Below are 25,057 nucleotides of genomic sequence, written 5' to 3' on the forward strand. Positions count from 1 at the left end.
TAATTTAAGCAAGCATCTCACAAGAGAGGATTTCCAAATGACCAATAAACATATGAAAAGGTGACCAACTTCACTAATCATCAGGGAAATGCAAATTGCAATCATAGTGAGGTATATACCCACTAGAATAGCTAAAATGAAAAACATCTTAACAAGGATATAAAGCAATTGGAACTTTCATACATTACTGGTAGGAGTTTGAGTTAACCTAACAGCTCTTGAAATTTTTTGGCAGTACCTATCAAACCTGAACATAAGCATTTCTCATGACTTAGCAGTGCCACTCTAAGATATATACCCAACATGTATACATAGATATCTGTGCCAAAAGACAAAAGAACATTTATATCAGCACTATTTGAAATATCCCCAAACTGAAAGAAACCTGAATGTCCATCAACAGTAGAATGAGTAAATAAATGGTGGTATATTTGTATAGTGGAATACAATATGGCAGTGAGATTAAACTGTTGGTACTCACAAACATAATGTTGAGTGAAAGAAGCCAGAAACAAGAATACATACTGTATTATTCAAAAACAAATAAAGTTCAAGAATAAATGGAACTTAACTCATGGAATGCATATTATATGTTACCATTAATGTAATGTTCAAAAGCAGTTAAGACTAATTTGTAGTGATAGAAATACAGATACTGGTTATTTGTGAAAGGTGAAATGCATAGTAGTTGGGAGGGTCTTGAGAGGGAGATAACTGCTGGTTATATTCTATTTCTCGATTTGGGTTCTGGTAAAAAGTGTGCATTCATTTTGTCTAAGTCTGTCAAGCTGTACACTTAATGATTTATATACTTTTTAATATATGTGTCATATTTCAATAAAACTTTATTTAAAATATACAAGGAAATTACTTCGGACAGAAAATAACTAAAGACACCCTGCCACCCCTTCCCGCAGAAGAAAAAAAGAAAATAACTAAAAACATATATTGATTTTACAATAAGAACTCAAGAGTTCACTTTTTCTCAGTTGAGAATAGTAAAATTAATTTTTCCCTTAATTTCAAGAAATAGAAATTTTTAGCATGTTTGCTTTAGATTAGTTGGTTTCAAATAAAACTATTTTGAAGTTTTTGTTTAATACCTTCAAGAATTTTATTTTTTTGCTTTCACAAGTCTTACTATTAACATTCCCAGTGCCCTAGGGATAGCACTGGGTTTATACATGTGCATGTGTGTGTCATAGTAATAGGAAGAAGATTGGCTATAGTTTTTTTGTTTTAATTATTGCAGCAAACATTATTTTATTTCTTTTAACAATTTATTAAGCATTTGCCATATACCAGATACTGTGCTTTGTATGTTCACCTGTAACTTAATTTTTACAATAACCCTCTGAGATAGAAAGGTGATATTCCTATTCCCAGCTATAATCTAGTTGCAAATATGAAATAACCTAATTCATATAGTGACAATATATGCCTCTGCCTTTAGCTATGACATCAATAGTCAGTTAAACTTCCCTTAAGTTTACATAAACACCGAAGCGTTCTTATGCTTCAGAAATTAGTGACAACTAATTAATTTTAAATCAACAGATTTTCAAATGGTACTTGGTGAATGTTTAACATACAAAGCCTATCCCCTTTCTCCTTTGCCCACATCCCATCTTTACATGAAGAGATTTTTTTAATAGAAAGGGAAACAGTAATCTGTTGCCACTGCCTCCATTCTGCCCCATTATTTGGCAGGGGTCGGGAGGATTCCTAGTGGAAGAGGATTGAAACTAACAGCTCATATATTTATACTCTCAGCATTTATCATAATTCCCTTTCCTCCCAGCTTTCATAACTATGCTTGTAAAACTTGAGGAAAATAAAAAGTAGTTACTCTTAAAGAATTGGATAAACATATTTAACAATGTTTGAATGTATTTGGAAACAAAAATTATTTTCCATTTAGTATGATCCAGAGCTATCATCTCGACAGTTTGGGGTTGAATTATCCCGTTTGACCAGTGAAGACCGAACTGTTCCTTTGGTGGTGGAAAAACTCATAAACTACATTGAAATGCATGGATTATACACAGAAGGTATTTACCGAAAGTCTGGTTCAACTAATAAAATCAAGGAGCTTCGACAAGGTCTAGATACAGGTAAGATAGCGCCCTCTAAATCAAGACCAAATAATTTTATTTAAATAGGTCATCTTACGCTCTTAGTTTTCATTACATGTTGATCATTTTCTTGCAGCCAGAAGAGTGCAGTCTTTTCTGTGGTGCTTGTTTTATCATTTGTAGCTTTCAAAAGAGTCTTTGTTTTTATGTGGTCAGTTCAGCAAACATACATTGCATATCATTTGTATAGGCATTATTAGGTACTTCAGACAGATCTCATTTAATCTTTTTTTAACAGTCTGGTAAGATCATGTCTTTAATTTACAAAGAAGAAAATTTAGGTTCAGGGAAATTGAATAATGAGCTGTTGATGAGATGCAGGGCACTGTGCTGATGTTTTTGTATTAATTTTCACAACAGATCTTTGTACTAATCTTCCCAAACAGTGATTATTATCCCTGTTTACAGATGAAGAAACTGAGGCTTACAGAGGATCTTGCCCAAAGACTCACCACCAATAAGTGACAAAGCTGGCATTTAACCCATAATCTAAACTATTGCCTGTTAGTCTCTGTTATTCTGACTCCAAGTGGTGCTCTTTCTGATGCATATTCTTGCCTTCCTACATTGATGACATAGTTATTTAAATGGATAAGTAGTGAACTGAACATGTATCTGTGTAGAGCTCTAGCCTCAGTCCTGGAATGTATGCAGAAGTTTGACTTTGGCTTTATGTTCAACTTCTACTCTTCACCACTATTAGAAAGGAATAGATTTTTTTTTTTTTTTGTCACACTGCACGGCTTGTGGGATCTTAGTTCCCCGTCCAGGTATTGAGCCTGGGCCCTCGGCAGTGAAAGCATGGAGTTCTAACCACTGGACAACCAGGGAATTCCCAGGAATAGATCTTTTTGAATCACATATAGGTGCAAAGTTTGTCCCTGTGTCACCAAGAATCTACGCACAGGCATCATTCATCCTATATCATCCCAATCATCTCATGTATAACCCTAGGGAGTTTATAAGTGAAGCAGAGTAAAGATTTTCTTTATGTTTCCTAAGCTTAATTATCACTGTCATTTCATCTCTGAGAATGACTTAAAATCAGTTTGACTTTTAGAAACTGTGCTTTGGGCCTTTTTTATGTTTGTCATCTGAAGCATCACTACTAGAAGTATCGTTCACAGACCAATCCACAAGAGAAGTACAGAAATTGAGAAAAAGAATTTAGAAACATTTATAGCAATTTAACAGTGCCTTGACATGAAAACTTGTGATCTTTTATTTTACACATCTATCAGTCCGCGACATTTGAAAAACAACCAACAAACAACAACTGTTCCTTTACCACAGTAGGAGCACTGTTCCAAAGCATGGAATTAGATTGTAGAAGATAGTCTGATTAAGAACATGAAGGCATTTTTCCGTCATGATAGTTTCTAAAGTGAATTATTTGACTCTCTGCATGTTTTGGCTTTCTTATCTAACTCTTGTCTCTGAATAGATGCTGAGAATGTAAACCTAGATGACTATAACATACACGTCATTGCAAGTGTATTCAAACAATGGCTTCGTGATTTGCCCAATCCACTCATGACCTTTGAACTCTATGAGGAATTTCTTCGAGCTATGGGTAAGCACAGGCTTCCTGGGTTCAGGGAAGGCCTGCACTTGGGAAAGGAATGCCATCTTCATATTAGATTATTTAGCCATCCTCTCAGTTGGTTTAGTTCATATAGATCCAAAAGTGATACAGTCAGTACAAAACTGCCAGTGAACTCTCACCTATTCAGATGTTAACTTTTTTAGACACTCATTAAAAGGTCAGTGTCCTAAAAACTTTCTGAGCAGGTCACCTAGTTGCTTCTTACAAAGAGATTGAAAGACTAAGGTTATAAACAAATTTAAAAATTAAATAGGAGATTTATATTCATTTAAATTGTGAATCTAGGCAAGAACTCAGTGTAAGGTTGGCTATCTATTTTAAGCCATGCCTAACATGTTGGTTTAGTTTTTCAGTGCTACAGATGTGTAGGATATTGATTAAGGCCTACCTACAAGTGTTTAGGCCCTGAGGCCTGACTCCTCAATTCCCGTAAGACTGATTTATAACTTACCTAACAGTTGATTAATTTTAATGGGGAATTGGTTTGCCACAAAATGCCTGAAAAACTAGGGCATCTCTTGCCCCTTGCTGTAATCAAAAATTACTGGGCCATAGATTAAAACTCATGAGACTGCTTAGAGAGTATAGAACTCAAGCAAAGGGAGATTAGTGGTAACTGTGAGTTGTTCTTCTGCTATACAGGTATAGCTAAAACTCCTAAAAATCAACCCTAGAGCCAGCCTCCCTTGCTACCTAGTATCTGTCCAGAAGGAATATGTAGTGTATAAGAGAGGATATTCATTCTTATTTGCTGCTCTTACTGCTTTCAGGCCTTCAGGAGAGGAAGGAGACAATCCGTGGTGTATACTCTGTGATTGACCAGCTCTCCCGAACTCATCTCAATACACTGGAACGCCTCATCTTTCATCTAGTCAGGTAACTTCAAGAAACGAAGGAACACGTAACAGTTTCTATTGGATTCTTTTAAATAAATGAAGAGCTCCTTCGTATGAAAAACTGACAGATCTTTTTTTTTCCTGTTGATAAAGTCAATGCCTCAAACAGGTGGTTATGATTCCTTGGAGCAGAAATCCTCAGCTGAGTTAGATTGCATGGCAGGTGCTTCTCTGCCCTGTTTGAGCCATGTAACACCTCAGTCTCATGGTGGCACTATGTAGCCTAGCCTGTTACCTAACTCCCGAGCTAGAAAGGCTGTGTGTCTGTTGACATAACCTAATTCATAGGAGGAGGGTTCAGACGGAGCTCAGGAATTGACTGACAAAAGACAATTCAGGGGTAGTCTCTCTTCCTCTGATTGTAAATATTAGCAATAGTTGGGAAGAAAGCCATCTTTTTCTTTGGATAAATATCTTATATGACTGTTTGAAAATGCCTTAAAGTGTCTACATTCTGTAGACATGTATCATCTAGTAACGGTGACCTGGGGCAGTGAGTCACAAATTTTTCCTTGATCAGCTATCTGCTTGCCTGAATTGCTTCAAGGAACAGAGTAAAAGTACACTTTCCAGAGGCAAAGGAACAGATTTGGGAAAAGTCTACAGTATCTTCCTTCAACTGATAGGAACGTCTTTCCAGTACTATGCAGTTGATGTCATTGATCTTCTTTCTCTCATCTCTTCTGCCTACCTCCCTGCAATTTTCCTTTTTCATCCTAGTTTCACTTGGTTTTTTTGTTTCTTAGGATTGCTCTACAGGAAGACACTAATCGAATGTCTGCTAATGCTTTGGCCATTGTATTTGCACCCTGCATTCTCCGCTGCCCTGACACCATCGACCCACTACAAAGTGTGCAGGACATCAGTAAGACTACCACGTAAGGCCAGTCACCATCACCTCTGCAAGACCCCAGGGACTTCTGAGTCAGTGTAGTCACTTTATCCAGATATCAAACATAGTGAATGATTTCTTTTTTTTTCCTTTTTCTTTTTTTTGACCATGCTGCGTGTCTTGCAGGGATCTTAGTTCCCCGACCAGGGATCGAACCCGGGCCCCCTGCAGTGGAAGTGCAGAGTCCTAACCACTGGACCACCAGGGAGTTCCCCTAGCAAATGATTTTTTTTTTTTTTTAAGTTCATATGTTTTTAATAAGATTGCTAGGTGCCACTGGGCTTTTTTATGCTGAAGATGAAAAATTCCTTTAGGTTCTATTCACCTAAGCATCATTTGTTTTGAAGGGCCTTATTTTTTAAATTTGGCTTTTCTTTAGGAATGATTATAGTTTCCAAATGTATTTTAAAATACCATTTTACCAAAGTACATATACTTTGTTTTCCTCTAATCTAGTCTAACTGTAGTCTTATGGCTCCGAATCCCTTTGGTCTTAATACTTCAATATTCCTGTATTTCACCTTGCCCTTTTTTCATGGACCTCTGATTTCTTTCTAGAGTGGTGATTCTTAAACTTTTCTGCAAAAGGAGCTTTCCCCCAAAAAGCCTAGTGTTTGTGTCCCATTCCCAGAGAGTGATTTAATTGGTCGGGGGTGTGGCCTAGGCATTGGGACTTACAGCTGCTCCTCAGATGGATACTAAAGTGCAGCCAAAGTTGTGAACCACCATTATAAACCCTGTCTCTGAGCTCATAAAATAAGGGATGTTGATTTTTCTTTTATCCTCCAACTATCTACCACACTTAGCTGAAAAATAGTCTGTGGGTGCTACAATTTATTTGATTGACTTCAGCACTTAACAGTTTTCTCTTTTCCTGTTTCAGCTGTGTGGAGCTGATTGTTGTGGAACAAATGAATAAATATAAGGCTCGTCTCAAAGACATCAGTAGCCTGGAATTTGCTGAGAATAAGGCAAAGACCAGGCTGTCACTGATTCGTAGATCAATGGTAAGATGCAGGACATGGAATCACAGGGGGAAATGGGAGCCTTCCTCAGATTTTAAGTACACATTATGATATGTAGAGAGAGATTATTCTCCGAATCTTTTTCACATGGAACAAGTGAAAAAAAAAAAAAAGTCACCTTATCTCAGGGTACTATGTATGCCTCATGTTTGTTCTTTGAGCTGTCTTTAGTTATATACACAGAATACAGTTAACTATGTAGAATTTTTAAAGTCAAGTATTTGGGTAAAATGTTGGTGGTTTAATAATTTGCCCTGTTTTCTTTTCCTGTCCTTTCTATGAAAACGTAACCCACCCTAACTTTTGAGTCTACTTTCTTCCACCGTCTGTTCCCAGCCTCAACCATGTCACTTTTGGTGGTCCTGCCAATAGTTCTGGGATGTAGAGAACTTACTCACTTGCAAGAATGTGAGTCATAGGATATAGAACTCCACTATGAGTCTACTATTATCAAATAAAGATTTCTTTGAGGGTTTATTGCTAGGTTTTGAAAAAAGCCTTACAAAAATGATAATTTATTTCTTCCATTTGCCCATTTGTCTGTTTAATATCTTCCTTTGTAACTGGTGACCTATATATAAACAACTCCATTTCACACTGACCAATAATCAGTAGGGTCTAGATAACTGGAAACCTATTGTTGCATTAAAGTTTAATTATTGCCCATTTACTACCCTTCCCCTGAATTGTAAAACAAAACTGTATTAGTGAACACCCAATCAGATCCCCAGTAAATCTCTAAAGAGAAACAGGCTTCCCCATCATTGTGCCCATGTTTTTGCAGAGGCCCAGCAATACTTCCGCTATACTTGGTAGTTTATACTCAGGTTAGCATTAAAGTAACTCCATTTCTTCCTTTACTATTAAACTGCCTGGCACAGGACAAGTGCACAACAAATGTCTGTAGATTAAGTTAATGAAGGGTGTTCTCTAAAAACAAACATAAACACAGAATTTCTCAAGTCAGTAAAGGTATTAAATAAAGCTCATCACAGAACACGTTATGAATCTTTTCTCCAGGAAATGAAAACAGAAACCCCATTTAAAGGTGAAACCCTGGGCTTCCCTGGTGGCGCAGTGGTTGAGAGTCCGCCTGCCGATGCAGGGGACACGATGTTCCTGCCCCGGTCCAGGAAGATCCCACATGCCGCGGAGCGGCTGGGCCCATGAGCCATGGCCACTGGGCCTGCGCGTCCGGAGCCTGTGCTCCGCAACGGAAGAGGCCACAACAGTGAGAGGCCCACGTATCACAAAAAAAACAAAACAAACCCTTTCTGTAGTACGAATTTTTAAGAACTCAGTTCTGAGAGGCCCAAGTTAGCAGTGCCCATCCAGGGAAGACAGGAAGAGACCTTTTACTATAAGCCTACTTTTCAAAGCAGGTAGACAAGCTGTGCTTTTTTGCTGATGCTGCAGAAGACAGATATATTCATTCCATTGAAAGATTAAACCTCTTTAATGGGGCAATGACATGTACATTCTAACCTTCTGCTTTCCTTTTCATGTCCTTCCTAATCCAGAAACCTGTACTAATTGCAGTTAGATTTATGAGCATTACCCGCAATTCAGTCTCGGTATGTATTAATATTGCAATGTGTCACAGCCACTTTACATTATTGTCTCTCATCCATCCAGGAGTTGTTCTGCTCTGTCTATCATCCATGCCTGTCCACCCTCCATGTGCAGCCCCAATTCAGGTCCCACTTCCTGATCAGCCTTCACTTGCTTTTCTCTTACTCTCTCTCTTTAGAACCTTTATTTTCTTTCCTCTGTGTCATGCAGTTGAACAATGTCCATTTATAATATACTGGTTTTTCCTCTTTGTCAAATAAGCCTCTTTGTGGATTTCTTCTTTGGTTGGATCATTGAAAGGTGAACATTGAAAGCATTAAGGTATCAAATAAATTTCTGCTCTGTGAGCTTTGTTCTCATCAATCTCTTCCTTTATTACATAAAAACCTATTACTGTTTTTAGCATCCTCCATCATTAGAAATGCTTATTTGCCCATTTCTATCGGTGACTTTAATGGTGTCTTCCTAGACGTAGAAGTATGACTGTTATCTACGCAGCATTTTTTAGACAGTGCTGCAAGTAGTAGTGAGCAAATTGATGGACTGGTTCTAGACTTAAATAATAATAGTATAATAGATCTCATACCAGGATTTCATATAAAAAAAAGAATGGAGAGATGGAACACCAATATATATGGAAACTAATTGCAAAGACTATCCATCTATGTGTAACCAGTTCATTAAAGATGTCAATTTGCTGGGATATAAATGTCAGTCGGTTTTGCTTTTTATCTAGTAACTGCCTTCCAACTCTACCATGTCAAAATCCCCTTTTCTCCTGGATATCAACTACCTTAACAGCATCTTTTGACTATTCCATAATTTTTAAATGCTCTAGTCTTAGTCCGGTATTTAAGACTTAGTTCTCTTCATATTATATCTTCATATTATAACATCAGCCACAGGCTTGATCCAGTACTCATCACTTTCTTCCAGGATAGACTAGGCCTTAATCTGGGGCTGAAAACTTTGGGGGTGAGTGAGTAGGTTCTTTTTGTCACACACTTCTGCCCTCCCTCTTTTTTTCCTTGTTTGTTTTTTTTTTTTAATTTTGAAATTCCAGAACATACCTGACTCCAAGAGTTGTTTTTTTTGTTTTTGTTCTTTTAAATTATTTATTTATTTATTTATATTTTGGCTGCATTGGGTCTTCATTGCTGCATGTGGGCTTTCTCTAGTTGTGGTGAGTGGGGACTGCTCTTTGTTGTGGTGCGCAGGCTTCTCATTGTGGTGGCTTGTCTTTGTTGCAGAGTACAGGCTCTAGGCACGCAGGCTTCATTCAGTAGTTGTGGCACATGGGCTCAGTAGTTGTGGCTCACAGGCTCCAGAGCACAGGCTCAGTAGTTGTGGCTCACGGGCTCTAGAGCACAGGCTTAGTAGTTGTGGTGCACGGGCTTAGTTGCTCCATGGCATGTGGGATCTTCCCGGCCCAGGGTCGAACCTGTGTCCCCTGCCTTGGCAGGCAGATTCTTAACCACTGCACCACCAAGGAAGTCCCTGCCTGCCCTCTTTCTTGTGCTGTTTCTTCCTCTGGTGTTGAAACTGAGAGAAGTGATATAGGAGAGGCAGAATTCTACGTGATATGCCAGTATTGAGGTGACAATATTCTTGGTTGTTCAGCACTACTATTCAAATTCATTGTCAGTAGGCTAAATGAAGATAAGTGGTATCTCCAATTGACCCTGCTGACAGTGAGCAGAAGGCTATAGGCATTGGCAGTCCCTTGCTTTGGTTACACCTTCTGGCTAAACCTGACGGATGGCATTCATACTGTGTGACTCTGATATGTATGTCTTTTTTTTGCCTCAAGACGTTACCCAATCAGATCTACCTCCCATGGCCAGTTCTAGGGCCTACAAGCACACTGGGGGAAAGGTTACATTTTTCATACCTCTTGGTTCCCAAGAACTCAAGGTGGGTAAGTCTTGCCTACCTCTCTATCTGACTCTTCCCACCACACTCTTTCCCCACTTCTCTTTTCCCCTGTGCATATAACAGAGTTGCAAATCAGTAAGTCTTTTGCCTATACAGACAACCAAACGGAATGAAATACCAGATTCCCTTTCTTTTAGGTGAACTCAAACCTTGATTCTTACCTTCTGGATTCAGTGATGACACTGCCGTTTTCCTGTAAGAGGGGAGGGAATACCCTCTTTTCATAAACTCTATGTTTCCCTGAAATTCCAATAACCCCCCTTTCTTTTTAGCCTTTTTAGATTTACATTGAGGGAAAGGTGTTAGAATATTGATCACAGTATTGATTTAAAAAAATGAAACTCTCAGTAAGCCCTGAGAGGAGAAGCTGGTACCAACTACTCTTGGCTCCTTAAAGCTAGAAGGGCTGCTTAATTATCCTCAGCTTTGGACCTTAGCCACAGGTTTGGAACAAGAGGAAAAATCCCACTTAACATCCTATTGCATATGCATCTCTAGCTGTAGAAAAGGTGTTAGTCCCAGACTTAAGAGCAAGACCGTGTCTAGGACGTATTTGGTATTCATTCAGCATCTAAGGGATTGAATCTAAGAATTGAATCTAGGAGAGAGCAGTGAGTTTTAGGATATTCACTACAAATAAACTAATCAAAGTCAATAGTATTCAGGTCTTCATAGATGAAAAAAATTGCTGTTCCTTAATTAAATACAATGGTGACTTTGCTGAAATGAAGAGTGAAATGCATTTTCGAAAAGTATGTTATATTATTGCCAATGTGAAAAGTCATTTGGGTTGGGTGTTGAAAGATGAGTAGTAATTTAACAAATGGTGAGAAGACAGGGGGACGACAATTCCAGAGGCAAAGAAGCACGAAACAGATATCTGTGAATAATGACTGCCTTGTGTAGCTGGAGCTGGTCAGGTGGTGTGGAAGTGGCAGAAGAGTTTGGAAAGGAAGACTGGAACCAGATGTGCAGCATTAAGAATTTTGGGGCTTCCCTGGTGGCACAGTGGTTGAGAGTCCGCCTGCCGATGCAGGGGACACGGGTTCGTGCCCCGGTCTGGGAAGATCCCACATGCCGCGGAGCGGCTGGGCCCGTGAGCCGTGGCCGCTGAGCCTGTGCGTCCGGAGCCTGTGCTCCGCAATGGGAGAGGCCACAACAGTGAGAGGCCCGTGTACCACAAAAAAAAAAAAAAATTTTTTTTGAATTTTCCCGTTTTGAAGCACTTGGGAGCTATGGAAAGGTTTTGAAGTAGGGGAATGTCACCATCATTTCTTTTTGAAAAATAGCTGGTAGCATTCTAAGAAGAATGGATTAGAGATGGGCAAGACTGGCAGCCATATATCAGTTAGGAGACTCTTGACTTGTAAGTAATCATATTTGCCATCACTATAATAGGTTGAATCCTGATCATGTCATTTTGGAAATATGTTTCTGCTACCATGTACTTTCCACGGAATTATATTTATGGAGCATAATCTTTGACTCTAGGCTATTCCCAGAGTAGGATTTCGGAATATGATATGCTCACAGTCCATCCAGTTATGCCTCTTATATAACAAATGGGTTTTTTTTGTAGCTTATTTTTGTTATAATTCTAAGCATAAGTATTGATTTAGTATTATTTAAGATAATGTAATATGAAGAATATAATTTGAAATAAAGTTTACTAATCTATAGAACCCTCACAAATTATCCTCTTGAAAGATGTTACACACAAAGCTTTTCATAGCCAAACAAATTTTAGCATATAATGTGCAGTACTTCCAAAACTTTAACTGTGGAGTGCTTTCTTCATAATGAGTCTAGTTGAACAGGGGTTCTAAAAAAAGCATTTTAAAAACAACATTCTAATTTTTAAAAATAGTATCAGTTGCTATTTTATGTACTCAGTTTGGAATTTTAAAATTGCTCTAAGTCTTTTCAGGATTTTCTTGCGGCGCTCATAGTGGTTGACAGTACTTATAAATTTTGCGTCATCTAGGCTTATTGAAGAATTTACCTGCATGTCTCTGTTAGAAATTTGCATACCTGCAATCCTGTATCATTGTGGATCTGTAGGGGTAAGCTATGCAACTGACAACACCAAAAGAAGCGAGAAATGCCCTTCCAGAAGTTAAGTATTAATAATTGGAAAGTTAAGAATCAGTTGAAATGTGGCAGCTTTGAAGAGCTCCAAAGGAAAAAGATATTCCAAGTGTGGACTTGATTCTAGCAAAGGGTCCTGTCATTTCCTCATGTTAGTGCATGCTGTCTAAGTCTACTGTTCACATTCAGGTGATTTGACATAATAAGAATCAGACCCAGAGAATGAAGATATAGAAGTGTCCTTACTGTTTCTGGTACTGACCAGAAAGTATTTTTGTAGTATTAATCTTTTTTTTTTTTAAGATATAATTGACATATAACATTCTTAGTTTTAGGTATAGCACAACGATTTGATATATGTATATATTGTGAAGTGATTATCATAATAAGCTTAGCTAACATTCATCACCACATACAGTTAATAATTTTTTCTTGTAATAAGAACGTGTAGTGTTCTCTTTGATAACACCACAACAGAAGACCCTTGCTTTTTCTATTCCTCCGGAACCCTCTTTCAAAGATCATGATGGTAAGCAAGAGGCATTACTTGAAGATCCACATGCAGGAAACATGCAGCGCCAATGATGAGGAGGATTAGGCACAGGACCTCTTTGGGAGAGTAGGCAAAAGGAGAACAGTATTTGTGCTCTTTTTTGTGAATTGTGAAAGAAGCATCTCTTTTGAAACCTTGAAATCATCTCTGTCAGATGTGGACAAATGGGAAGAAAAGTTATGCAGGGAATTCTTGTAGATAGAATTCCATAGGAGTGGAAGAACTACAGTAATATCTGGCAAGGGGATGTGACGCTCTTCAAGAGGCCTGAAAATTAGGTTTGGGGGAATAAAAGGCAGAAGTTAGGAAGTAAGGAAATATAAGGATTCTGTGATCTTGGGCTGACAGGATTATATGTGAGAGAAGAGAAGGTGAAGATTTACAAACAGCAGAGTGAGTGAGCCAGGTGGGTTGAGAGTTTAGAGAGTAAAAAGTACAGAATACTAGACAAGAATAAATGATGGTAGCTCCCTATGCAATTTTTGCTGCTAGATCTATCAGTTGTATCCTAAAAATCGATTGTTAAGTATTTTCATTTCACTCTTTTATCTCCTTTTTTAAAAAATTCAGATTTGAAACTTAATACTAGCTCTTTTTGTATAATGATGTACTCAGTGCTTTTAAAGAAGCTGTTTTCTCACAGAACTTGAAAGATAAACTATTTTATATTTATCATTTTCAAATGACTGGAATTATTTCTTTTACAGTATATAATATGTTTTAAAATTAGGCATTTGATAAATCTAAGATCTTGTGTTTCTACATAAAAGACACATTTACATACTTGTTTCATGCTCATTGTGGAAAAATTTGAACAGTAGGGTAAAGTGCAAAAAGCAGGAAGAAAATCACAATTTTCTATTAATATTTTAGAATACTTATATTTCCCTTGAACTTTTTCCTTATGTATATGTAGTGAAGTTATGACAGTCCTATGGTATTCATAGTTTTATGTTTCTTTTATTATTATTTATTTATTTTTGCGGTACGTGGGCCTCTCACTTTTGTGGCCTCTCCCGTTGCGGAGCACAGGCTCTGGATGCGCAGGCTCAGTGGCCATGGCTCACGGGCCCAGCCACTTCGCAGCATGTGGGATCTTCCCAGACCAGGGCATGAACCCGTGTCCCCTGCATTGGCAGGCGGACTCTCAACCACTGTGCCACCAGGGAAGCCCTTTTTTTATTATTTTAGGAAGATTTTTGTAGCGTTAAAACATGAATTCAATTCAGTATTGTAAATCCATTTAATATTTTTAAACTTACAGTTTTACTAAATAAAAATGAGACTACCTTCCATCTATGTTTCTTCAGAGGTACTTCTCATTTTAGACTATACTTTAGACACATCTTTTTTTCCTTCCCATTCTCTTCTGCAGATGAGACCTGTCTTCCTAGCCCCACTTATTGATTCATTTTCATTTTTTCTCATTCATTTTTTCAACAAAAATGTAGTAGTTCTGTTGTGTTTTAGGCACTTGTGCTAGGTGCTGGAGGTATAGAAATGACAAGATCTCTTTAGATAAATTAACAGTCTAGTAAGCAAAGGTATAAATAGTTGTAGTTCAGTTTACTAAATCTCATCTTGTCTGTTCAGAAAGCTGTAGGGAAGCATAGAGAGCTAGGTGACTTAATACCTGAGAACACTGAATAAACTTCAATGGCTAGAATGTAAGATTTCTTGGTAAGGATGAAGGAAGGGAAGAGTGATAAGATATAATGAATTAGCAAATAAGTTTTTGGGTTCTTAAATTCCAGGATTAGTAGTTTGGATTTGATCTTTTTAGGCCTTGAGAGGCCATCAAAGATTGTCTAAGAGTTTCCTCTTTTAAAAACACTGGACATAAAGTTTCACAGAGGAATTTTACCAACCCTTTAAAAACATAACAATACAATTTAATCTGTTCCAGAGCTGAGAGGGAAAAGGTCTTTTTTTATGAAAAGAGTGTAACATTGGTACTTTTTAACACCCTGCCCAAAAAAGAAAAACTAACAAAAATTTTACACGAAAGTATTAAAGGCAGCAGAGTACAGGATGGGCTCTGGACTAAAGTTTTGTGTTTAAATCCTAGCACCAGATTACTAGTTACTGTGACATGGGCAAGTCATTTAATCTCCATGCCTCAGTTTTCTCATGTATAAACTGGAGTTAATAGTACCAGACTCACAGGATTAAATGAGTTTATACTTGTAAAGCCATAGAACAGGACTTGATACACTGAGATATATATATATATTTACACACATATATATACACATATGTGTATATCAATAAAACACTTGATATATAAATTCAGAACTGCCTCATCTGTGAATATTAATCCCCAAATCCCAAGTTAAAATATTAGCAAGCATAGCTCAGTGGCCCATAAACATAAACTTTGACTAAGTGTGATTTAACCCAGGAATGCAAGAATGATTCGATTAGCATAATTCACCATGTTAATTGATCTGTAGGAAAAATATAATATTATCCTCATAGATATTTAAGGGGCATTTGATATAATTATACAGGTATTATTTTTTAAAATTCTTATTAAAATAGGGATATATCTATAATTCCTTAGCATGATAAAATATATCTGTTATATCCCCCAAACCAGTATCTTGCTTAATGGAGAAACATTGGAAGCTTTCTAATTAAAACTGGGAAAAGGCAAGAATGTCCATTATCCTCACTGTTATTTGCCCTTGATCTGGAGGTACTATCTAATGCAATTAGGTAATAAAAAGGAATCAGAGGTATAAAACTTATAAGAAGTAGAATTATCACTATTTTCATTATGATTGTATATATGCAAAACTCAAGAAAATCAACTAAAAAATAATTTAAATTATAGGGTATCTGAGTACCATTGGTAACTTTGATATGTACTACCCATTGGATGATATAATGGAAGAAAAATGCCCATTTTTATTAGCATGCACTCAAAACAGCAACATAAAATACCAAAGAATATACTTAAGAAATGTAGAACAAGAAATGTGGAAGATTTATACAGAGAGAGTCTTAAACCCCAAGAATTACAAAAGAAGATTTGAACAAATAAATGCATTTGGAAAGGAAGACTGAATATATAAAGATGTCAGTTCTTCCTAAATTCATCTATTCATTTATTGTTCTGACACCCAGTAGGATGGAGAGAGGATCTGTTGAGACTCACCTAAACTTTCAGACTCATAAGACTACCGTGAGCTACACTTGGCATCAGAATCATGTAGAAGAATATGGGACAGGAAGCACAGCATGCCAGCAGACAACATAAGGTCTTCCTTTTATGCCAGAGTCGTTGTAGCGAGTCATGCTGCCACGCCACCATCAGGGTGTTAGCTATATCTTTAGTCTCTCAAGTCACAGCTCAAGTGCAAGGAAAAAGAGGTCCACATTTAGTGGTTGCAGATCTGTTCTGCCTTAGAAGTTTCATGCCTCCACAGGAGTCAGTATCTTTCATAAAATTCCAGACATGGTTTCCAGGGTCCCTGCAAGGGATATGTCTAATTACAGCAGACTCCACACTCAAAGAGTCTAAATATATAGGTTCCAACTAGATATTTATAATTTATCATTCCTTCTTCAGATGCCAATCAGGGTAATTTTTGCCAGAGACAGTGTTGTCTAGTAACATCATTTACATGCTACCTTTATCAGGTTTCCAGGGTCCTGAGCTAGAACATGGACCAAAGATCAAATTCTCATAGACAAGGAAAGAGTTTTGTAACATTTTACCAACAGATGTGATGTCAATAAAAACAACAAAAGAATATTTGGGGGGACCTTGACAAGATGTTACTAAAATTGATAATAAGAAAATAAGGAAGCAGGAAAACTAAGAAAATCCTTAAAAAAGAAAAAGAAAGGATCATAAACATTAAAGTGAGTGACATTTCAGAGGTATACTATTCAATAAATGGTGAAGGAAGAAAGGATAGTCATGTGGAGAGAAAACAAGAAAAATTTTGATCTAAATTAATCAAAGACTAAAAATTTAAAAATAAAAGTGCTAGGAGTATAGTCATCTCTCAGTATCCACAGGGAATACTATGATAGGGATTTCAGAACCCCCGCCCCCACAGATACCAAATTTCTAGGATGCTCAAGTTCATTATGTAAAATGGCAAGGGGCTTCCCTGGTGGCGCAGTGGTTAAGAATCCGCCTGCCAGTGCAGGGGACACAGGTTCGAGCCCTGATCTGGGAAGATCCCACATGTCGCGGAGCAACTAAGCCCATGCACCACAGCTATTGAGCCTGAGCTCTAGAGCCCATGAGCCACAGCTACTGAGCCCATGTGCCACAACTACCGAAGCCCACATGCCTAGAGCCTGTGCTCCACAACAAGAGAAGCCACTGCAATGAGAAGCCTGTGAACCACAACGAAGAGTAGCCCCCGCTTGTTTCAACTAGGGAAAGCCCACGCAGCAATGAAGACCCAACACAGCCAAAAATAAACAAACAAAATAAAGTTCCTGTTTAAAAAAAAATGGAATAGTATTTGCATATAACCTACACACATCCTCCCATTATACTTTATTTTTTATTTGAAGTATAATTGATTTACAATATTCAAGTGTACAGTATACTGATTTGATATTTTTATACATTACAAAATGATCACCACAATAAGTCTGATTACCATCTCTCACCATAGAAAGTTATTACAATATTATTGGCTATATTCCCTATGCTGTATATTACATCCACATGACTTATTTACTTTATAACTGGAAGTTTGTACCTTTTAATCTCCCTCACCTATTTAACTCATCCCCCTAACCCCCTTCTCTTTGGCAACCACCAGTTTGTTCTTTGTATCTATTAATCTGTTTCTGTTTTGTTATGTTTGTTTGTTTGTTTAGATTCCACATATAAGTGAAATCATGCATTACTTGTCTTTCTGTGTTTGACGTATTTCACGTAGCATAATCTAGGTCCATCCATGTTGTTGCTAATGACAGGATTTCATTCTTTTTTTATGATTAATATTCCATTGTGTGTGTATGTGTGTGTGTATACACATACATGCATACATATAACATATACTTCATCTTCTTTATCCAGTCATCTATCATTGAATACTTAGGTTGCTTTCATATGTGGGCTATTGTAAATAATGCTGCAGTGAACATAGGGGTGTATATATCTTTTCAAATTAGTGTTTTTGTTTTATCTGGATAAATATCCAGGAGTGGAATTGTTAGATCATATGATAGTTCTATTTTTAATTTTTTGAGGATCCTTCATACAATCTTCCATGTACCAATTTACATTCCCACCAACAGTGCACAGGAGTTCCCTTTTCTCCACATCCTCACCAACACTTACCTGCTATCTTTTTGATAATAGCCATTCTGACAGGTGTGAGTTGATATCTCATTGTGGTTTTGATTTGCATTTCCTTGATGATAGTGATGTTGAACATCTTTTCATGTGTCTGTTGGCCATCTGTATGTTGTCTTTGGAAAAATGTCTATTGAGGTGCTCTGCTCATTTTTTAATTAGGTTGTTTGTCATTTTGAAGTTGAGTTGTATGAGTTCTTTGTATATTTTTGGATATTAACCCCTTGTTAGATATATCATTTGCAAATATCTTTTCCTGTTCAGTAGGCTGCCTTTTCATTTTGTTGATAACTTCCTTCACTGTGCAGAAGCTTTTTAGTTTGATGTAGTCCCATTTGTTTATTTTTGCTTTTTTTTCGCTTGACTAAGGAGACATATCCAAAAAAATATTGCTAACACCAGTGTCAAAGAGCATACTGCCTGTGTTTTTTTCTAGGAGTTTTATGGTTTCAAGTCTTACATTTAAGTCTTTAATGCATTTTGTGTTTATTTTTGTATATGGTATGAGAAAGTAACCCAGTTTGATTCTTTTGCATGTAGCTGTTCAGTTGTCCCAACACCATTTGTTGAAGAAGCTGTCTTTTCCCCTTGTATATTCTTGCCTCCTTTGTTGTAGATTAATTAACCATATAAGCATGGGTTTATTTCTGGACACTCTGGTTTCTGTTCCAGTGATCTATGTGTCTGTTTTTGTTCCAGTACCATACTGTTTTGATTACTGTAGCTTTGCAGTATATTTTGAAATCAGGGCATGTGATACCTCTAGTTTTGTTGTTCTTTCTCAAGATTGGTTTGGCTATTTGGAGTCTTCTGTGTTTCCATACACATTTTGGAATTATTTGTTCTAGTTCTGTGAAAAATGCCATTGGTGTTTTGATAGAGATTACATTTAATCTGTAGATTGCCTTGGGTAGTATTTGTGATTTTAACAGTATTAATTCTTCCAATCCATGAACATGGTATATCTTTCCATTTGTTTGTATCATCTTCAGTTTCTTTCATTGGTGTCTTTTAGTTTTCCAAGTACAGGTCTTTTATCTCCTTGGTTAGGTTTATTCCTAGGTATTTTCTTCTTTTTGATGCAGTTGTAAATAGAACTGTTTTCTTAATTCCTCTTTCTGATAGTTCATTTTTAGTGTATAGAAACGCATCAGATTTCTGTATATTAATTTTGTATCCTGAAACTTTAGTCAATTAATTTATTCTCATATTTTTTCAGTGGTATCTTTAGGATTTTTTTTATATGTATGGTATCATGTCATCTGCAAACAATGACAGTTTTACTTCCTCCTTTGCAATTTGTATTCCTTTTATTTTTCTTGTCTGATTACTGTGGCTAGGACTTCCAATACTATGTTAAATAAAAGTGATGAGAGTGGGCATCTTTGTTTCTGATCTTAGAGGAAATGCTTTCAGCTTTTCACCATTGAGTGTGATGTTAGGTTTGTCATAAATGGCGTTTATTATGTTGAGGTTTGTTCTCTATACCCACTTTGTTGAGAGTTTTTATCATAAATGGATGTTGAATTTTGTCAAAGTTTTTTCTGCATCTGTTGAGATGATCATAATTTTTATTCTTTAGTTTGTTAATGTGGTGTATCACATTGATTGATTTGTGGGTGTTGAACCATCCTGCATCCCTGGGATAAATCCTACTTGATCATGGTATGATCCTTATAATGTATTGTTGAATTTGGTTTGCTAGTGTTTTGTTAAGGACTTCTATGTCTGTGTTCATCAGTGACATTGGCCTGTAATTATCTTTTTTTTGTGGTGTCTTTGGTTTTGACATCAGGGTGATGCTGACCTCATAGAAAGAGTTCAGAAGCATTTCTTCCTCTTCAGTTTTTGGGAATAGTTTGAGAAGGATAGGTGTCCTGCATACTTTAAATCATCCCTAGATTACTTACCATACCTAATTCAATGTAAATGTAAATAGTTGTTATGTAATGCTATGTAAATAGTTGTTAGTGCATGGTGGCAAATTCAAGTTTTGTTTTTTGGAATTTTAGGGAAATTTTTTTCAAATATTTTCACTCTGCAGTTGGTTGAATCCAAGAATGCAGAACCTGCAGATACAGAGGGATGTCTTACAGCTCAGGCAACCTAGCTTTGCAGAGCTGTTTACTGCCCTGTATCCTGCAGGCACAAAAGCATTCCACCTCTTCACCTTCACATTGCCAAAACATCCAAGAAGAAGTTTAATTCAGCTGAAAGGGCAGTTATGGAAGAGCCCAAGAGGCGATGAAGAAGGTTACCCGATACACCTTTCCTACAAAAGTTGAAACCAATACGTAACAGGAGGCAGAAAAGGATAAATCTTTAAGGAAAAAAATAGGAACAAAAGGGGAAAGGGGAGCAAAAGGAAAACAGACTGAAGTAGCTAATAAAGAAACTAAAAACACCTTAAGATAACAGAGAAACTGAAGCCAAGTGTGATTACATTAATATAATTTATCAAGTCAGTGGGCCCTGTATTGTACTTCTTGTACAATCCAGTAGAATTTTTTTAATCAATTTTTTAAATGTGACTTTTTTAGATCTCTAAAAACATGTGTTTTGGGTTTTCTTTTTCTCCTAGTATATATATTGAGATTATATACATTGAGATATAGTTGATATATAATATTGTGTAAATTTAAGGTGTACAATGTGATGATTATATATATATAATGAAATGATTACCACAGTAAGGTTACTTAACACATCCATTACTTCATATAGTTACTTATTTCTTTTTTTTTTTTTTGGTGGTAACAACATTTAAGATCTACTCTCTTAGCAACTTTTAAGCATATTATACAGTATTGTTAACTGCAGTCAGTATGCTGTACATTACATCCCCAGAATTTATTCATCTTGTAACTGGAAATTTGTACCCTTTGACCACTATCACCCATTTCCCCCACACCCCGGCCCCTGGCAACCACCGATCTACTCTCTGTTTCTATGAGTTCAGTTACAAATATGTTTTTTAAGAAGAAGGGAATTCCACTTTCTCCCATTTTGAAAGGGTGAAATCAGTGCTACTTTATTTTTCTTTACAAACTGAAAATAGTTAACTCTCCAAAAGCATAGTAATGTCTTAAATTGCTTCTTGATCTTGGCTCTCTGTCATAACTGTGTTATCTGTGATGTCTTTGGTAGTGGTAATCCAGTTTTTCCTAGTAACTTTGTTAATGAGAGGTTGGAAATTTAAATATTGTGTATATTAAATCGTGGATAAGTGGGACTTTAGACCTAACACTCATCAACATTTGAAAATAATTGTAGTTGAAATCTTGATTTTAGGAATAATTTGTCTATAGGGTTTAAGCTGGAAAGTCACTGGCATAACTGTTCAGAAAAGGATTACAATATGGCTTTATAGGTTTTTCAGTACTTATATTAACAATTGGGTACACATTGTTCATGAACTATGTGATCAATCAAAACCAATAAAATCCCTATTATGATAAAAAATATACTGTGATCTTGGAGTAGAGGAGGTATTTCTATTATATAAAACCATTAAAAGAAAAGTTCATAGGTTCATTGGCATAGTTATCAAGTATTAATGCATGACAGAAATGACCATAAGCAAGGCAAAAGGGAAATGATATACAGTAAGAAAATATTTACAACTCATATCACAAAGTCTGATTTTCCCTAGTTAATGAGGAGAAGCCCCTACAAATAAATAGGAGAAAGACCTAGTGAAAAATGAACAAAGGATACTACAAACCACTTCTCAAAGTGTTAACTGCTGACTCTTTCCAGGGAGTCCACAAGGTCAAATATTTTTATCATAATGTGAAGAAAATATTTGCCTTTTTTACTCTGTTGACTTTTGCAGTGATGGTAGAAAAACAATTATGGATAAAACCACTGAAAGAATATATAGTGAATATTGCTATAAAAAAAGAAATCCCATTTAAAGAAACTAAATTATGCTTACTATGGAAAAGTATGGAGAATAAAGGATATTATTCCACTCAGGAAATACCTTTATATATTTGCAGATTTTAAAAGAACCTATGGTATACCAGTTTATGTCCAGTTTTTAACACAGTATTAGCATTTTCCCATGTTTCTAAAAGCTCTATGTAATTAACTTTAAAATTTACTTTCTCTGACCTTGTAAGAGAACTCTGGGCTGTAGGGGTTCCAGCTTTTCCTTAATCTTTATTTAATGCTATCTTAAGAGAGATCAGACCTGTGGAGTTTGATTTTCTTCAGCTCTGTTAAGTAATTCTTAGCTAACCCGTAGTGAAGTACTTTAGGCGGCCAGGTGATGGTATGAATGCCGAACAAAGGCAGCTCTTTTATTGAATACTGGGAAGTGAATACTAGGAGTAAGCTCAGATTTTTCCAGCTCCCTGAGGCTTTTATATCACATTAAGTTTTAGTTGTTCATTTGGCTTCATTAAAATAGTCACAATGATATGTAATGAGAAGCTGTCTTGGAATTTATTACGTAATTCTGACCAGTCATAATGGACTTTAACACTGTGTTGATACCAACTCCAAACCCTGTTCTCTGCGTCCATTCCACAATGCTATCTTTTCTGTAGTTATCCTCTATTAAATTTGCAGACTGACCTTTTGTTTTGAGGGCCTTTTTCTTAACATATTCTTTACTTCTTGCTCTCAGAACTAAAAGTGGAATAGCAGTCTTTTCATCCTCCTACTATTCATCCTGTTGCATGTTTTAGAGGGCGTGAGCTTGGAAGAGTCAGTCTGAATGCCCTTAGAACTACCTTCTACTTTCACCTTACCATTTGGGCTAGCTCAGCAGTTTCTGTTTCTGAGACAGCATGTCTTCCTTTCTTCTTCCCAAAATCAACTCAGAAATCTGTCAGTTTATTGTCCCATTCTATTCAAAAGATAGTAGTGTATTTGCATAAATAGTTAACTTTGAAGAGGAGCTCTTACTTGTTGAGAAATACATACAACACATTAAAAAAAAAAAGCACAGAAACATACATCTGCATCTTAATGAATTATGAAGTAAACATCCACATACCAACCTCAGGTCAAGAAATAGAACATTGCCAGCACCCCCAGAAGCTCTTCTCTTTCTCTTTCCAGTCGCAATCCTTTCTCTCCCTCAAAGGTAAGCAATAACTTGAGTTACTCTGTTTTCTTTGTTGTTTTCCCACTAAAGTATGTATCCCTGAGCACTATAGTTTTGTTTTGTCTGTTTTTGAGTTTTATATAAATGGAATCATATAATAGGTATTATTTTATATCTGACTTATTTCACTCAACCTTATGTGTGTAAGACTTATCCATATTATTGTGTTTCATTGTAGCTCATATATGTTACTGTATAGTATTCCAGTCTATATGTATACCACAGTTTATCCATTCTAGTATTGATGGACATTTGGCTTGTGTTTGGGGGAATTATGAATAATGTTGCTATGAACATTCTGTTACCTATAGTTTGGATGGACACATGGATGTATTTTTGTGGGGGTTATATAGGAGTGGAATTACTGAGTCACAGGATATATATATCTTCAACCTGAGTACATAATGCCAAACTTTTTTTCCAAAATGGTTGTACTTTACTAGCAGTGTATGAGAGTTCCCAATTGCTCCACTTCCTCCCCAGCACTTATATTGCCAGATTCTTTAATTTTAACCATTTTAGTGGATGTATCATTGGGGCCTTATTTTAAATTTCTGTGTTGTGACTCTAATGTGCTTAAGCACCTTTTTGTAAGTATGTTGGCAGTTTGGATATGCTCTTTTGTGAAGGACCTGTTCAGAACTCTTGCCCATTTTTCTAATTGGGTTGTCTGTCTTTCTCTGATCTGTAGGAGTTCTTTATGAATTCTGGATACATACCCTTTATTGGTTACGTCTGTTGAAGCTTTCTTCTTCCACTCTTAAAGGTGTCTTTTGATGAACAGGATGTTCTTAATTGTAATGTAGGCTACCTTACCAGTCGTTTCCTTTAGACTAGTACTTTTAGGGTCATGTTTAAGAAGTTTTTTACTACCTGAAGTTATAAAGATAATCTTTATTATCTTCTAAAAGCTTTATTGTTTTGCCTTTCATATTTAGATATATAATCCACCTGGAAAAAATTTTTGTATGTGGTATAGTGTAGGGAGTGGTCTTTATGTTTCCACATGGGTATCCAGTTTTTCCAGCACTGTTTATTTAAAAAAGCATCCTTTCCATACTGCTCTGAAGTTCCCCTTTTGTGATCAATCAAGAGTCTATATATGTGTGGCTCTCTTTCTAGGCTCTCTATTTTGACTTTGTACCAACACCACTATTTTAATTACTATAGCTTTCTAAAAATATCTGCTAGAACAAGTCATCCTACCTCCTTCTTCAATAGCATTTTGACTCTTCTTGGCTCTGTATACAGTATTGCCATATACATTATAGAATCAGCTTCACAAAAATTGTCTTGGGATTTTTATTGAGATTGCATTGAATTTAGAGATCACTTTAGGGAGAATTGATATTTTTACAATATTGATTGTTCCCATCCGTGAACATGATATATCTCTCCATTCATGTAGATCATTAGTTCCTCTCAAAATTGTTTTATAGTTTTGTATATAGACATCTTACACATCTTTTGAATTGTTACTAGGATTTTAATAATTTTAATTCAATTATAAATGTTATTTTAAATTTTTTGTATTATCTTTTAGTTTTTAGTTTTGTATTCTCTTTTAGTTTTCTCTTTTTTGCTTGTTAAATAAAAATACAATTGATTTTGGTATTTTTCCACTTATTCTAACAATTTTTCTGTGCATTCCTTTGGATTTCCTACCTCTACAGTCATATTGTTCATGAATAATGATAGTTTCATTTGTTCTTTCATAATCCTTCTGCCTTTTAATTCTTTTTCTTACGCTAGCTAGAACCTTCAATGCTATGTTGAAAGGAAGTGGTGATAGGGATCATTCTTGGCATGTTCCCAGTCTCAAAGGGAAAGCTTTCAGCCTTTTACCACTAAGTATGATGTTTGCTATAGAATTTTTATAGATGCTTGATGATATTAAATATGTTCCC

At 36.3% G+C, this 25,057-nt stretch overlaps 1 protein-coding gene and 1 non-coding gene across 9 annotated transcripts in view; one reads left to right on the forward strand and one right to left on the reverse strand.

Moving 5' to 3' along the window:
* MYO9A (myosin IXA) overlaps window positions 1-25,057 on the forward strand; it is a 269,595-nt gene that overhangs the window by 233,884 nt on the left and 10,654 nt on the right. For 6 of the 8 annotated variants that reach the window (XM_022579928.3, XM_022579929.3, XM_030761709.2 and 3 more), the window contains 5 exons: window positions 1,922-2,114; window positions 3,580-3,708; window positions 4,512-4,617; window positions 5,384-5,515; window positions 6,413-6,536. In XM_022579928.3, the coding sequence (XP_022435636.1) occupies window positions 1,922-2,114; window positions 3,580-3,708; window positions 4,512-4,617; window positions 5,384-5,515; window positions 6,413-6,536 (684 nt within the window). Of the gene's footprint in view, window positions 1-1,921; window positions 2,115-3,579; window positions 3,709-4,511; window positions 4,618-5,383; window positions 5,516-6,412; window positions 6,537-8,074; window positions 23,984-25,057 lie in introns of those variants that run through there. The other 2 variants (XM_022579925.3, XM_089904123.1) reach the window with 2 other exon arrangements.
* Window positions 5,665-5,737, reverse strand: TRNAG-UCC (transfer RNA glycine (anticodon UCC)). Its single transcript has one exon. It is a non-coding gene; the product is annotated as a tRNA-Gly (tRNA).

This window comes from Delphinapterus leucas, chromosome 2 (genome assembly GCF_059928025.1).
Source record: "Delphinapterus leucas isolate spDelLeu-1000000601 "Yukka" chromosome 2, BTC_Dleu_Yukka2, whole genome shotgun sequence".
NCBI classification, from domain to species: Eukaryota; Metazoa; Chordata; class Mammalia; order Artiodactyla; family Monodontidae; genus Delphinapterus; species Delphinapterus leucas.